General features: G+C 47.6%; 1 protein-coding gene and 2 long non-coding RNA genes across 10 annotated transcripts; 2 read left to right on the plus strand and 1 right to left on the minus strand.

The window, feature by feature from the left end:
• Nucleotides 1–309: 309 nt before the first annotated feature.
• Nucleotides 310–5,071, plus strand: LOC141945169 (uncharacterized). Its single transcript, XR_012629426.1, has 2 exons — nt 310–393; nt 818–5,071. It is a non-coding gene; the product is annotated as an uncharacterized LOC141945169 (long non-coding RNA).
• LOC141945162 (dual specificity protein kinase CLK4-like) lies at nt 3,320–14,129 on the minus strand. 8 transcript variants are annotated; one of them, XM_074872818.1, is made up of 12 exons: nt 13,721–14,129; nt 12,717–12,835; nt 8,584–8,726; nt 8,198–8,390; nt 5,483–5,602; nt 5,181–5,347; nt 5,010–5,104; nt 4,794–4,923; nt 4,567–4,649; nt 3,945–4,024; nt 3,629–3,719; nt 3,320–3,533 (listed from the first exon to the last, which is right to left on the minus strand). In XM_074872818.1, the coding sequence occupies exons 4-12, from the start codon at nt 8,362–8,364 to the stop codon at nt 3,324–3,326; spliced, it is 1,143 nt and encodes a 380-aa protein (XP_074728919.1). In that variant the 5' UTR covers nt 8,365–8,390; nt 8,584–8,726; nt 12,717–12,835; nt 13,721–14,129; the 3' UTR covers nt 3,320–3,323. The 8 variants fall into 8 exon arrangements, 7 of the variants coding, with proteins under 7 accessions (XP_074728919.1, XP_074728921.1, XP_074728924.1 ...); XM_074872820.1 differs by lacking the exon at nt 12,717–12,835; XM_074872823.1 differs by lacking the exon at nt 13,721–14,129 and adding an exon at nt 6,517–6,583 and having other exon boundaries at nt 5,181–5,602; nt 12,717–12,845.
• LOC141945174 (uncharacterized) lies at nt 13,685–14,485 on the plus strand. Its single transcript, XR_012629431.1, has 2 exons — nt 13,685–13,768; nt 14,193–14,485. It is a non-coding gene; the product is annotated as an uncharacterized LOC141945174 (long non-coding RNA).
• Nucleotides 14,486–15,970: the final 1,485 nt, after the last annotated feature.

The following is a 15,970-nucleotide window of genomic DNA, read 5'->3' on the forward strand; positions in this document are numbered from 1 at the left end:
GCCAAAACATTATATATGGCATATATTTTGAAAGGAAATATCAAGCATCCATGACAGATTCTGATAAAAAGTACAAATAACTCCCACTGACCCGACAGTATCGTATTTTACACCAACCGTAGCTGTATAAAGACCCTGGCTGCACTTCCTGGCAGGCAGGACTGACCAATCGTACTGTAGGTTTCAGCAGCAGCAAGATGCTGGCCATACCAAAACTTCACTGTGAATTACGAGTACAAACTCGAAGTTGAATCAGATTTTCCCCCAAACAGTTGACACTGTCTGGGACACTTCCCCCCACATGCCGACCGCGCTCACCGCAACCCACCGGCCCTCGGCTCCCACCTGACCAACGACAGCTCGGAGCTACCGCTCCTTTTCCGCCGATCTGAGGTACTTCCACCGACAGCCCGCGCACACGACGCGCCGGCTCCGCTCGCTCGCCCGGTCGCTGCAGGGCGCGGCCCGGCTCCTCCACCGGCGAGCGACCCACGCGGGACGCCCGCCGTCCCCGCGGCCGCCAGCTCGGCCTTCCCGCGCCTCCCGGAGGCAGGAGGGAGAGCCCGCGGCCGGCGCGCCTCCGACTGCGGCGGCTGCTGGGGGGAGGCCGGACCGCGCTCCCCTCTGTCCGCGGGGCGCCATTCGCAGCCTGAATACTCTTCACTCTGCTCTTCCAGCCAGTGAATTCCCAGGGCTGTGAAGAATATGGTGGTGATTCGTGTTAAAATATGATGACTTTGTTAAGAGTTTACCATGTACATAAGTTGGAGGAGATTTGTCATGGTTTTATTGTTAAAAGGAGGTTTTTTCCCCTCAGTGACAGATGCTAAGCGGGTGGAAAATTACTGGCGGGACCCCTGTCAGAAGCCCCCAGCAACACCGGATTGCGCAGGTGAAATATGATTGGAGGAATCCCTGCCAGGAGCCCCAGCAACACCAGAAAGCCCGGGAAAGTTTGAGGGACGCTGCTGCGGATGGGAAGGACGGACTATAAAAGAGAGTGACGTAGCACCACCCGGTGCTCGTCGGTGCGGAGCAGGAAGCCCCCCCTGCCCCCCGGCGTGCCAAACTTTTTTTACTTGTTCTTATTGCAAATAAATTTATACAAGATATTTCGGTTCTGCCTCGGCATTTATAACAGGGCTTATTCCTGCGTGGTTCTGCCCCCTCTGCCCAGAGCTGCATGCTGCTGCCTGGCACACAGCTGCTTCGCCGGCCTCTCCGCTGCCTCCGTGCTTCGGGCCACCTGCCCTCACGCTCCCTCATGAACCTCAGGGAGCTCCTTTCTGCCCCGAAGGACTTTGCATGCCTCTCTGGCTGAAAGCTGGGACGGTGTGGGGCTGCCGGTGGAACCAAGTACCCTACATGTATTTTAGGGAATTTATCTTGGTGAGGAATACCAGATACAAACACTAGAGGACATTTTCAGACGCATGTCTGCGGTACTGGATGTAGTCGGAACCGGTGCAGCGTTGGTTGCAAAGTCTAGACCACTGACTTTAAATCGCCACCATTAACTTATAAAGTGCCAGATCTCGTTGTTTGCAAAGGACTTAAGGTATCTGAAATTCTTTCAGACTTTTATCCTGTATTGTGGCTCATAAATGAAAACAACACCGTCTTCTCCAGCCTGATTTACAAACAAGAAACTATTTTGGTTTTGTACAATTCTCAGTATAAACCAGATGGCACTAAGAATGACAATATATATCCATCAGCTTCTTTGCACTTCAAATCGACTGTGCCTAATAGAGAGAACAGGGCAAGGAGTCAGTCATCAGTTCTGGTCAGGGAAAATGGATTCAAGCGCAAAATTTGCATCTTTTTGTTGCGCCTCTTTAGGGTATGTGCTAAATCAGTGTTGGAATACTTATCCAGCCTTACAAAACAGCAATCTTATAAAACCTTATTAAAAAAACCTTTATAAACGTTATAAAACCCATGACTCTCTCAGGCTGACAGATGTGTGTCTTCCTCCCAACAAATTTACATTGACCCTAAAATGGAGGGAGTAGTTCCTGTGAAACGATAGCAATACTGACATGAGGGCTGAGCAGAGGGAAAGGACTTTAACTGTGGCCCCTCGTGTCCTGCAGAATCGCCAGTGAAGAAAGCTGCTCTGTGTGCTGGTTCTGGGAGCAGCATCCTGAAGGGAATGGAAGCTGACCTCTATCTCACAGGTAAAAGATTATGTTGCTGTTTCATTATCTTTATAAAAATAGTCACTAGCAAAGAAAACAGGAAAAAAGGAGAGAGGTGACTGGCTGTTGAAAGATTTGGCCAGAAAGAATTACCCGTTATAATTGAGGAACAGTTAGTTACTGGAATGACACAATAGTAACATTAGAGATTACGTGGATCAGATGGCTGCGTGGCACAGCGAAGGTTATTTGAATTAAAACATTGCTATACGTGCGTTATTTCAACACAAAATCAGTGTTGATGGCAGTCTCTTGCAACCTGCAGTGTGTTTCTCCTTTGGCAAGACACACGGTATTTCCTCAGTTTCCTACAGAATTCCCTAATGGAAAATGGAATATAACGTAGTCTACAGAGTCTTCCAAAGGAACCCCATAGCGTATCTGACCAAAGGGACACTTAGTCCATTATCCTCTTTTCCGACGGTGCGACAGCTACTCCCTACAGGTTGCTCGACAGGCGAAGCCTGCCTTGCACTCTCTAGGACTTCATTCGAGCAAGTTCTCTGGCGAGGCATGTCCTGTCTCCCCCTTACACGCAGCCCTGCAGAGCTGACCCTCAGACAACCCCTTCCAAGGCTTCCCAGTGGCCATCCCCCGTTACAGCAACCCACGTGACAGCCAGACGGTCCACTTCCAAACCACTCTGCGCGCTCTTATTTACTGCCCAACGTGGCAGCATCTACCACTACTCAAAGAGGGCGAGGAATTTCTGTGGTTTTGTCTCACTTGATAACGGCGGATAGCAGCTCAAAAGTCCTTCAAGGGACACACTGGAGTACGAGTGCTCCATGTTCTTATACTGAGCAGAGGGTGTTGCATTCCCCTAGTACTAGGGGAATGTAGGTACTAGGTGTTTTGCTCTTCTGATGGCAGCTGAAGAAAACAATTAAAATAGTACTTTCTTGCTGTTAGGAGGCCTAGTTTAGAGAGCAGAGGGTGATCTTTTCCACGTGTTAAATAAAAGTCTCCGGCCAGTTGCACTTTTACCAAGAAAATGCAACCGGGCTCATCAGTATCTTTTTCTTAAATTTTATGCCGGCGGTGGAATTAAACTTCAGTAGCCAAAAAGCTGTAATACAAAATAGGGCATTTACAAAATAACTACTACACGCAATAAATAAATTAATATTTTTTTTGTCTCTTTGGAGTGACATCTGCATCAGCCTTCTCAGCTACAGGAGACAGCTTCCTTTTCTCCCGTTTCAAGGGCAAGAAAAAAGGATGTTTCAGTGCTTCCCCAAGAGTAATGCGCTTGGCTGGGTCATACTCCAACATCTTCTGGACGAGGTCAAAGAGGTTCCTGTGGTCAGAATTGTGGCAGGCCATGAATTCCTTCGGGAAGAAAACAACACAACATGGGGTTTTTTGATGTTGGAATTGTACTTAAAGCTCCTCTCTCCAAGCGCCTTTTCCCTCTGCCATCTTACCTTCAGGGGCTTACAGCGCCTTGAGACAGATCTTCCAGCGGAACTGTGTTCATCCCAGTCCAGCCGGGCACCGTGGAAATATCTGCGTCTCCTTAAACAAACAGACCGGGGCTTGTTATTCAAAGATTCGCTGGAAGTTTATCAGCATGTTTGTTCTTGGGAACTGATCTGGGACTATTCCACAAAGGTGGCCAGCTTCTTAAGTACAGCAAAAGAGGAATGCGAGTTTATTCAACTTTAAAAAAAAACGTGCTATTAAGCCAAATCTGAAAATACTTAAACTATAGCACAGTCCAGGCGCAGAAAATGTAATTACCTGGTTTTCTCTATCATGTGCCCTGGCAAAGGCCCCAGTACCCGCTCCATCATTGCCAGGTGCTGTCTGTTGTCACGGGCCTGGAAGGAAAGCAAGAGAGACATTTTTGTGTGTCGTTAGAGGAAGTTATCAAGAACCACACTTCATTCTTGACTGTACCCTGCAACTAATTCCAGATTAAGGAAAAAAGAGAGGCTGTAGTCATCTGTTTCCCGAAGTAAGTTACAATGTACTGAAGTTTCTTTTCCCTTATTTTCCCCTCCTTATTCTTTCTTTTCTTTGTTCGTAAGTGTCAGCAAGACTGTCAAGATGACAGAATTCAGGTATTGGAGTAGTATTCGCCGATGGTGATAGAGGAAGCTCGTCTGTTACTGGAGTGGCTTGTGCATTACAAGCGTTCACAGGGTGATCCTTCCCATCAAGCTGCTGCCACAACGTTTACTGCTGAGGAAGCTCCTTTGTGCCTGCAGCTTCTGTTCTCTTCCACTTGGCATTACAGAGAAATGCAGCTTCATTCCTGACACAGAGCATTCGCCTTAGTCCCCACCTCCCTGGAGCGTATTTTCACCAAGCTGAGGAGCATTATACATGCTGCATCCTTTGGAGTTTCACAGTTACCTACCTGAAATACTGCGAATCCAAGGTAGTATTCTAGGAGGATACATCCTATGCTCCAAACATCACATGGCTGCGACCATCCCAGTGCTGTGACAAGATGCAGAAGGTTCACATGTGTATCAGACCGCAAACACTTCCACAGCTCAAGCGAGATACACGACACAGCTCTGGCAGTTCCATAGCATACAGGAAGTCCTACACTCAAGATCAGCCTAACAGATGTCTACTGACCCAGGATCACTTCAGGAGCTCTGTAGTATCTTGTAGTCACCAAAGCGCGATGATACTTGTCATCATACGTTGCGTTCCCAAAGTCCGCAACTTTGATGTCTGTATTTTTCAGTCTCCGTTCATCGCGTTTCTGAAATGACACACGATGGCATGCAAGTGACCAAAGAAACCCAGACCAGAGCTGAGGGGCAGGTGGGGAAGAGGACAGCAACTTACCCGTTTGGGGTTATATTCTTCGACATAGTCAGACGTCACAAATAAAATATTTTCTGGTTTCAGATCTGTATGCGTCAACCTGTTCACGTGCAAAACTGCAAGGTAACACATACAGTTAGCAAATTCTGTGAGGAAAATTTAACAAATAAAGCAAGAAAGAAACACACTTACAGTTCACAGATTTGCAGATCTGATAAGCCATCTGTCTAATGTGCTCCAGCCTCAATGGCAAAAAGCCATTCTCTTTAATAAAGTCATAGGTGCTGAGCCCCAGCAGCTCGAAAACAATGCAGACGTGCCCATGGTACTCAAACCATTCCAACATCTGGACACAGTGACTGCAAAAGCAGGAAAATCCATGAATTGCAACAGAAGTTGTAGAACGCCCAGATGCATACGTCATACGTTCCAGAAAGCGACGTCACAGAAATCTTAAAAGCCAAAACAAAGTACAGTCGCCCTTGGCTACCCACTGTGTACTGTCGGGATCCGATGCATTTAAGTGTTGCAGTACTTTTATTTCTTCATGAGCTGCTGCTTCAGAGTACCCATGAACGTTTTTTACTATTTTCACAGCCACATGTCTGTCTTCCCTGAAAAGACAGGTTTGAACAGTGATTAGAACAAGGAGTAGTTTTAACGAAGAATATTCAGTAATTATCACCATATACATTGTTTATGACAATGGCAACCTTATCAGAAAAGGGGTTTTTTTAAGTACATGCTGACTGAATAGAATCAAGGTTCACCAATGCACAAAACCAACTAAATCTTTACATTTTGAAAACACACTCGATACCTTTATATATCGGCATTATTCTTAAAGGCCCCGTTTACCTCCCCTTTGTATTTACGTACGCTGGGCTAATACTGGAGAAGCTGCCACACCCCATGGCCTGACACGACTGTCAGTCAAAAATGACAAGCCCCCTTCAGTCATTTCGGTAGTGAAAATGTAACTGAGGCGTCAAATGCCTTCTAGAGTGACTAGAAACTCGACAATCCAGTTTCATACTATTTTGCACAGAGCAAAACCGCCATCAAACACAAAATCCGTTTGTGACCCGTAAGATGCTCGCTGCTGGAACCCAAATGGCACTGCATCGTCACGGATGATCCCTGAAGGGGAGCAACGTGACGGCCGAGACCTTACTCGTTATACAGGCCTGGGGTGGTCCGGGCCCCAGGGCTGCCCCGTGGCGGGGTGCAGCTTCACCCCACGTTCTCTAGGCCACCTCCCCACAACAGCCCCCCGACCTCTACCAGGCTGGGGGGCACCTGCAGAGGACACACCCATCGCCTCGCCCACCACAGTCCTGCACACCCCCCACCTCCCGGTGCTGTACCAACAGCAATCCAGGTTTGGGAACTGCGGCAGCCTTTCAGAAATACGCGGAGCAGCAGATGAGGAAGTAAAGATAAAACCTGATACGATCAGAAGGCGCTTCATGACCCACTCTGTCATAGTATCAGTAAGAAAAATTACTCGTATTAATTCAAGACTTACGCTCTGCGATCGATGCATTCCACTACTTTTCCAAAAGTACCTTGACCCAAAGTAGCAATGATCTCATCTATAAAGAAACTCAGTCACAAAAGTTGCAAGTTACTCAGCTATTAAAAAAACAAGCAAACAAATGTAAAACCAACAAAAACACTAAGTACTCCCACTGAAGCTATTCTAGACTGTGCTGCTTTAAACTGCAAATCTCTAGTTTGAGAGGTGTTATTGGACAACTCTCAAGGCACATTTATAGGGATCTCATTCTAGTATGTTCATTAACTTCATCTACTATTTTTTGGGGGGGGGGAGGAAAGGGGAAAAAGAAAAAAGAAATATATTTAAGTTCTACAGAAAAGAAAAACAATTCCCACCCCCAAACACAAAAAGTCAAGACAGAAGGAAAAGACTTGCAAAGCCCCCTCACATCTTACGCTAAAAGAACTTATCTATCTGAAAAGTTAATAAAGTTTGAAGAATGTTCTATACATCTGCCACTTAGTACGTCTCCACTCTGACAGATCAGGTGACCCTCCTCATCCTCCTCTACACTCCTGGATCTTTTCCTTCGATGTCTCTTCTGGAACGGCACCAAGATCGTCCAGCCAATCAATAAACCCGAGTGAATTCAGGTCAGAATACGAAATTCATTCAGCGGGGAGATATTCAGGCATTCAGATACGTGCCAGGCCACAAACAGTTGGCAGGAGCAATTTCAAATTCAGTCCCCGGAAATTCACAGGGCACATAGTTTATGTTACAGGAGAAAAACATGGCAAGGAACAGATTTTCAGATGAGATACGCAAAGTGGCAAGGCAGCAAAAAATTACAACACAATTGTTTTTCTTTTAAAAGATTGGTTCACTGAATCTTACTTCAGGATTTCAGTGACTGTATTTTTTTTGGAAGTGAAGGATTTAATACTTTTATATTTTTTTATATATATATATATATAAAAAAACCCAGCCTTGTGGCCAAACTAAAACACCCATCTTAAGTAATGGAGATTAAATCACGTGTGTGATTATTTGATAAGAATTCATGTTTTTAAAATCATGAATAGCATATACATTGACTTCAGGCTGTCTCTGCTGAAGATCTTAAGTTATAAATCCTATCTTCAGCTTTTTTAAGAGTTAAATATATAACAAAGATCAGGAAAACTGCCCTCCTAGCGGGCAGACATCACACATACCTGATGCTACAGATTTTTCAGCGATACTTAAAACATCTTACTAGACAAATTTTTTAAAAAGTAAAAATCTGACATTGTCTCCTTCCTATTGCAGTGATACTTAGTCAAAAGCAAGTTTAAAAGCTTGTGCTTGGATTTTTGAGTAGGGCTGAAATAAATGCTTGTCATAATAGAAGTTGTGAAGGCATGAAAGTGATGCCTGCATTTCAAGTACTCCAGCTGATGGTTATTATTCATTCATCTGCTCAGATATATACCCAGTGAGCAAAGAGCAGAACTACGTTCTGTGGTATCACAAGCACACCTACAAGCTATACATTTTCACTGAAGGAAATAAAATCCTAGCAAAAATAATCACCTACTAATATTAACTAAAGGAATAAACTACTCTCGACAGAATTCCCCAAACTCCCACACTCAATTACTACTGCCCAGATGAGAATCCACCTTCTTAAAATAAAATAAACCTAGATTAAAATGAGTCACACCACCTGCGGATGATGAGGACCGGCAGGGTGAGGTGTGTCGTATCTCCTTTTGTGAGGCCTCGCCCTGCTATAACCTGATGCTTTGCTACTGCGATGCCCAGTAGCACATCCTTGATTGTACTTGTTGCTGCGTTCTTCAACATCGCGTCGTTCACGACGGTCTCTTTCATTTATAGATACGGTTTCTGAACAGGTACTACAAACAAAGGATCAAATAAACAATTAAAATCCTAGCACCCCTATCGAGACAGCTTTTTGTTTTAAGCTGTAACACATCTCTCTCGAAATATCTCCAACTCAAAACCAAATACATTATCGGATGACCCAATGAGAACAATTAAATCTTGAAAGATATGCTTAGTGATATCAGAAGCCAAGAAGTTATTCACCTCTCGGGAAGTTTAGAAAGATCACGTTTGCAGTGCTTGTTCTGGGCACCGCTTAAGGCTCTCTTGCGAGCTCTGTCACGTCTGCGATCCGGACTCGCTCTCTTATCCCCGTCACGATACCTAGTTCGACTGGAAGGCCGCATCTGTAACAAAGAGATTTTGCTCTTTGGATTACATCCCACAGACAAACAATTACTTTTCAAAGCCATTAATTATCAACGCCATAACAGGGATCGTGTTTTTCCTCAACTACCCAAATTTCATTTTTTTCCTCCGCTCTTTCTTCCACGTTATTTTTTAATTGAAGAACTTTTCGAAATTAACTGCTTTCTATAGGGGAACCTAACCAAGAACCTGCTTCTTACTAAAGATCTTTTTAAAAACAAGTATCGTGGCTCAGACACTAAACGCACACTGGGCATGTCGTTTCTGCAAAGCTGCTCAGGCACCCGGCGGTGCAGACGCTCGGCAAAAGGCAGCCTTCCGCGTACTTCAAAGCGGCACACAGACATTGCCCAGCGGGCTTTTAAAGACTTGAAGGAACCTGTCATAAACTCTTCCCATGCTTCCTTCCGTAAATTCCCGGTCAATTCCTGATGCTACGTCAACATGACAACAGAACTTACAGATTACCTCGACACCAGATTATCTTTAGCTCGAAGAGGAAAAGAGAAGTGATAAGTAACTCACTACACGTGTCTTTTATTTCACTTTCCGATCGCGAATCGGCGGTAGCTCACAAGCCGCGCCTCGGGCCGGCGCGCCCGGGCTCCGCAGCAGCGGCGATGCCGCCGAGACACCGCGGTTGGGCGCTGCGCGGCCGCGTCCCTTCCCACGGAAGGGGGACGAGGCGCCCCGCGCCCCCCACGCACCCCCAGCGCGAACCCGTCCCACCCAGCCCCTGCTCCGGCGAGAGGCTCCGTCCTCGGCCCCGAGCAGGGGCACGGGCGAGGGCTGCGGCCTCCCCCGCCAAAGCGACCGAAGCCATTTCCTCTCCACACGGAGGAAGGCTCGGGCACAGAACGTGCCGGCCGCACGGAGGCGGGGGCACAGGGGCGCCCCGGCCACCCGCCCCGCCCGCGCCGGCGGCGACGGGACGGGACGAGCCGAGCCGAGCTGACAGCAGCAGCCAGCCTCCTTGCCCCGCCCCACCCCGCCCCTGCCCTCCGCCCCGCCTCCCCCCGGCGCCGTCCCTCAGCTCTCGGCGGCACGGGGCCGCCCGTCCCCGCGCCCCCACCTCCGCCGCTCGGGAGGGCTCCGCCGCGCTCTCCGCCAGCCGCCGCTCGCTCCGTCGCTCCTGCCACGGCTGGGCTCAGCGCCGCAACTGGCGACCCGCAGCCCGCAGCCCACCACCAAATGGCGTTGCTAGGAGGTTGCCAGGAGGAGGGCGGCGACGCGACACAGAGGCACGCCCGCGGCGTCACAAGGCGGGCGGGGGCCCCGCGACACCCCGCAGGCTCCGGGGAGCCGCCGCCGCGTCGGCCCTCTGCGGGGGGTGCCCGGCGGTGAGGGGGGGCCCCTAAGGCGGTCTGCCTTTCCGAGAGGCTGCAAAGATACCGGCCCCTTTCCCCCGGCCACCCCGCGCACCGCCGTCAGCCCTCAGCGGGGCTGGGCACCGAGCGGGCACCGCCGTCCCGCAGCGCCCGGGCTGCCGGTACCGGTACCGCTCCCGAGAGCGGTCCTGTCCCCTCACCTCACTGCACGATGAACAAGCCCTTTACTCTCCCAGTGCTGCTGACGGGACTGGCACAACAGGTGCCTTTCACCCAGTCCCAAGCGTTTCTGGTAACCCCGTATGCCTCATCAGGTAACTCGGCGAAAGCAGTTAGACGTTAAGTAAACCAACCGTGCAAAACCTTCAACCGTTTTCCTGCCAAGAACTTCGGAAGACGAGGAACATAAAATCCGAAAATAAAAATTTCTAACCCTCATTCAAGAATGACTGCCAGAAGATGGCGCTTTTTGGGGAGACTCCGGACTGCTGAATCATTTTCCGCCCTTGGTGATGCAGCCTGTTAATTGTCTCTCTACTTCCCCGGACAAATCGTTAGAGGCTCTCAAAACACGTAGCCAGTCAGCTTTAAATCAACAGAGGTTTAAAGGACCTCATAGGACTAACAAAGACACCTTTGGAAACCACTGGCATTAAGAACATTTCCAAAGAGTTGAATGCCTTTTTTATTTTTGGATGTCTTGCGGTACCTTCTACTCGCTTTCAGTCATGTCTTCAAGTCTGGGCAGAACATAAATACCCACTGTAAAACAAACAAACGAAACACAACTCTTCAAGCAAGTGTACAGATCAGCCTTCTGCACCCACAGGATGAAGAGAAAAAACCCAAACTAAACCCTCCCTCGCAACCCTTGCTTCCTCTGCTGCTCACTACTACTGCACGCATGGCAGTTTTAAGTCGTGGCCACCCCTCTTGCCGCCCCGTGCCTGGCACAGCCCTTCAGCCACCACCTCAGAAGGAGCCTTCAAACCTGTCAGCCATCTATCAGCTGTCACCTCAGCAGAGCTCACCAAGCATTATGGCTGAAACTGGGTTCTACAAAACCCCTAATAAGCAGCCAAACATCTCACGGGCAATCTAATTTAAGTAGAAAAAGAGCATCTGAGGATAGGGCAGTCCTGAAACACTGCAACAGCCTACGTACATCAGTTCCCTAAAACCAACACTTCTTTTTTTTTTTTTTAAATTCTGGGAAGGACTAAACCTTCTGAAACACTTCCAATCCTGATAAATGACCCTCCCCACTCTTTGCATTTTTTGGTCATTTCCCCAACGGACCCCGTGATCAACATACAGCACGTACATTACGTGTGCAAGTTCGTCACTGTCCGTAGGTAATGCACCATCATTTTCTTTTTGCCCAGTGCTCCCCAGCTTACACGAAGTACTGTTCCCAGCATGACATACCTCTAACACCAAACTGCCAGCAAAGGTCAGAAACAATCTAGAATATACATGATGAGACCCCCCCACCACAGTCCTAATGCAAGACTGTTGTGCTAATGTACGTTTTTTTTTTTTTAATTTTTTTTAATTGCACTGTCGGAAAGTTCACAGTATGTCCTTCCTTCTGCATGGCGGTAGCGTCAGTGTGGCAGTCAGACACGCGGTTGCGTGCTTCTGCCTACTTGCTATTACCACCGGTTATATGGAAGAGACAAAGAGCACAGAGCTGAAATAATTAAATCCTTTACCTGACTGACTGAAGTGTTAGGGTAAAATGTATTAAGTCTGGAGCAAGGGCTAGGAGCTTTAAGCAACACTTCATACAGAATATAGAAACTTTGTCCCAGAGAGGGTACTGGTTAACTCTACTCATTAACGCCCCCGTTATCTGTACCTGGCATACCTTTGCCCTTCTCTTCACTAAGTGCTCCTCTTTATTTTAAAGAGGGAAGTCTCAAAACAGGAAATACGGATCTGAAGCAGACTGCAAGTCAGACGGACCTGGACCTCCCAAGGATTACAAGGCATATATATGAGAATGAACTTTGCTAAGTGATGCTGACTGAGTCCAAAGAGGACTGGGGGAATGGTAGCAGTTGGATGCAAGAACTGCGGGTACTCTCTCCTGTCCAGGTCTTTCACGCACAGTTGGAACTGGAAACATACCCTCTCACCTCTACGTATTATAGAGTCAGAAAGCGAATCTCCGTGGAAACGAGTTGACTTTTTCCTGCTTTATGAAAACAAACTGGTGCCAAAATGCATGTTTTAAATCTACAACGAGGAAGGGTAGAGCGTTCTGCTTTTCCCAGTATACCCAAGGTGGAGAACTGCTTTTTTGATGCATACAAATCACTCTTTTTTCCCTGCTGAAGTCAGTTTATTTTATGCTTACTATACCAAGTGACTTGAGCATAGCACCGGCAAGATACATACATACACACACACACACACACGCATATGTATGCATGTATTTTATGCTTCCTCTTGGCAAGTCAATATTCCGATACCTCTGTACCTTCTTGCAGACTTTCTTATTTGAGTCCAGCAACATTTGGTGTCAAGTAAGACCAAACAACTACCTAGTTTTGATCAACAGCTATGTAAAGACACGAACGCTCTTTCACACCAAAAGTGTTGGGCCAGAGGCAGAAGGGATTGTTTCCGATCTACCTGTTGGGGAGCTCGAAGAGGGTACCATTCCAACACAGCAGTGCAAGAGCAAGCACTCCTCTGAACACCGTCTTTAATCCTCTAGGAGAGAAAGGTTTCGGCTACGACACTGCTCTCACCTAGGGGAAAACATTGCATATCTTAGCCAGTTTTCTAAAAACCAGTAAAGTTAGAATTTACGTGAGAAAGTTTCAGAAAAACTGGGAGTATGAAATTGTAGAAAAGGACATTGCTTCAACATAGTATCACTAAGAACGATAAGGCAGAAAACAAAAGATTGGGGAAAAAATAGGTATTTTTAAAAGTCTTATTTTACAAGTACAAAAAGCAATGTTTAAAAATCAAAATCCTGGAAGATACTCTGGAAAAACTGACTTCTAAAGCACAAGACTTTTCTGTGACAACTCCCAAACAATGTCACAACTCCTGAAAATCCTGCATTCAAAGGATTCAAAAGGAGCAAAGGTATGATCCAGCCCAAGTAACCCTCTTTAGTGGCACTTCAAACTCTCCAAGCCATCAATAACTCTGGAAGGAAAGCAGAAGTGCTAGGAATCTCCTAAAAATGATTGACATTTCACAACTGAGATATCTCAAAGCAGGTTACGGTGAAGTATCACAGGGCACAGACTCTGCAAGCAAATGGTACGAGTAAGACAGCCAAAACATTATATATGGCATATATTTTGAAAGGAAATATCAAGCATCCATGACAGATTCTGATAAAAAGTACAAATAACTCCCACTGACCCGACAGTATCGTATTTTACACCAACCGTAGCTGTATAAAGACCCTGGCTGCACTTCCTGGCAGGCAGGACTGACCAATCGTACTGTAGGTTTCAGCAGCAGCAAGATGCTGGCCATACCAAAACTTCACTGTGAATTACGAGTACAAACTCGAAGTTGAATCAGATTTTCCCCCAAACAGTTGACACTGTCTGGGACACTTCCCCCCACATGCCGACCGCGCTCACCGCAACCCACCGGCCCTCGGCTCCCACCTGACCAACGACAGCTCGGAGCTACCGCTCCTTTTCCGCCGATCTGAGGTACTTCCACCGACAGCCCGCGCACACGACGCGCCGGCTCCGCTCGCTCGCCCGGTCGCTGCAGGGCGCGGCCCGGCTCCTCCACCGGCGAGCGACCCACGCGGGACGCCCGCCGTCCCCGCGGCCGCCAGCTCGGCCTTCCCGCGCCTCCCGGAGGCAGGAGGGAGAGCCCGCGGCCGGCGCGCCTCCGACTGCGGCGGCTGCTGGGGGGAGGCCGGACCGCGCTCCCCTCTGTCCGCGGGGCGCCATTCGCAGCCTGAATACTCTTCACTCTGCTCTTCCAGCCAGTGAATTCCCAGGGCTGTGAAGAATATGGTGGTGATTCGTGTTAAAATATGATGACTTTGTTAAGAGTTTACCATGTACATAAGTTGGAGGAGATTTGTCATGGTTTTATTGTTAAAAGGAGGTTTTTTCCCCTCAGTGACAGATGCTAAGCGGGTGGAAAATTACTGGCGGGACCCCTGTCAGAAGCCCCCAGCAACACCGGATTGCGCAGGTGAAATATGATTGGAGGAATCCCTGCCAGGAGCCCCAGCAACACCAGAAAGCCCGGGAAAGTTTGAGGGACGCTGCTGCGGATGGGAAGGACGGACTATAAAAGAGAGTGACGTAGCACCACCCGGTGCTCGTCGGTGCGGAGCAGGAAGCCCCCCCTGCCCCCCGGCGTGCCAAACTTTTTTTACTTGTTCTTATTGCAAATAAATTTATACAAGATATTTCGGTTCTGCCTCGGCATTTATAACAGGGCTTATTCCTGCGTGGTTCTGCCCCCTCTGCCCAGAGCTGCATGCTGCTGCCTGGCACACAGCTGCTTCGCCGGCCTCTCCGCTGCCTCCGTGCTTCGGGCCACCTGCCCTCACGCTCCCTCATGAACCTCAGGGAGCTCCTTTCTGCCCCGAAGGACTTTGCATGCCTCTCTGGCTGAAAGCTGGGACGGTGTGGGGCTGCCGGTGGAACCAAGTACCCTACATGTATTTTAGGGAATTTATCTTGGTGAGGAATACCAGATACAAACACTAGAGGACATTTTCAGACGCATGTCTGCGGTACTGGATGTAGTCGGAACCGGTGCAGCGTTGGTTGCAAAGTCTAGACCACTGACTTTAAATCGCCACCATTAATTTATAAAGTGCCAGATCTCGTTGTTTGCAAAGGACTTAAGGTATCTGAAATTCTTTCAGACTTTTATCCTGTATTGTGGCTCATAAATGAAAACAACACCGTCTTCTCCAGCCTGATTTACAAACAAGAAACTATTTTGGTTTTGTACAATTCTCAGTATAAACCAGATGGCACTAAGAATGACAATATATATCCATCAGCTTCTTTGCACTTCAAATCGACTGTGCCTAATAGAGAGAACAGGGCAAGGAGTCAGTCATCAGTTCTGGTCAGGGAAAATGGATTCAAGCGCAAAATTTGCATCTTTTTGTTGCGCCTCTTTAGGGTATGTGCTAAATCAGTGTTGGAATACTTATCCAGCCTTACAAAACAGCAATCTTATAAAACCTTATTAAAAAAACCTTTATAAACGTTATAAAACCCATGACTCTCTCAGGCTGACAGATGTGTGTCTTCCTCCCAACAAATTTACATTGACCCTAAAATGGAGGGAGTAGTTCCTGTGAAACGATAGCAATACTGACATGAGGGCTGAGCAGAGGGAAAGGACTTTAACTGTGGCCCCTCGTGTCCTGCAGAATCGCCAGTGAAGAAAGCTGCTCTGTGTGCTGGTTCTGGGAGCAGCATCCTGAAGGGAATGGAAGCTGACCTCTATCTCACAGGTAAAAGATTATGTTGCTGTTTCATTATCTTTATAAAAATAGTCACTAGCAAAGAAAACAGGAAAAAAGGAGAGAGGTGACTGGCTGTTGAAAGATTTGGCCAGAAAGAATTACCCGTTATAATTGAGGAACAGTTAGTTACTGGAATGACACAATAGTAACATTAGAGATTACGTGGATCAGATGGCTGCGTGGCACAGCGAAGGTTATTTGAATTAAAACATTGCTATACGTGCGTTATTTCAACACAAAATCAGTGTTGATGGCAGTCTCTTGCAACCTGCAGTGTGTTTCTCCTTTGGCAAGACACACGGTATTTCCTCAGTTTCCTACAGAATTCCCTAATGGAAAATGGAATATAACGTAGTCTACAGAGTCTTCCAAAGGAACCCCATAGCGTATCTGACCAAAGGGA

The sequence above is a fragment of the Strix uralensis genome, chromosome 6 (assembly GCF_047716275.1).
Source record: "Strix uralensis isolate ZFMK-TIS-50842 chromosome 6, bStrUra1, whole genome shotgun sequence".
Classification (NCBI taxonomy): domain Eukaryota; kingdom Metazoa; phylum Chordata; class Aves; order Strigiformes; family Strigidae; genus Strix; species Strix uralensis.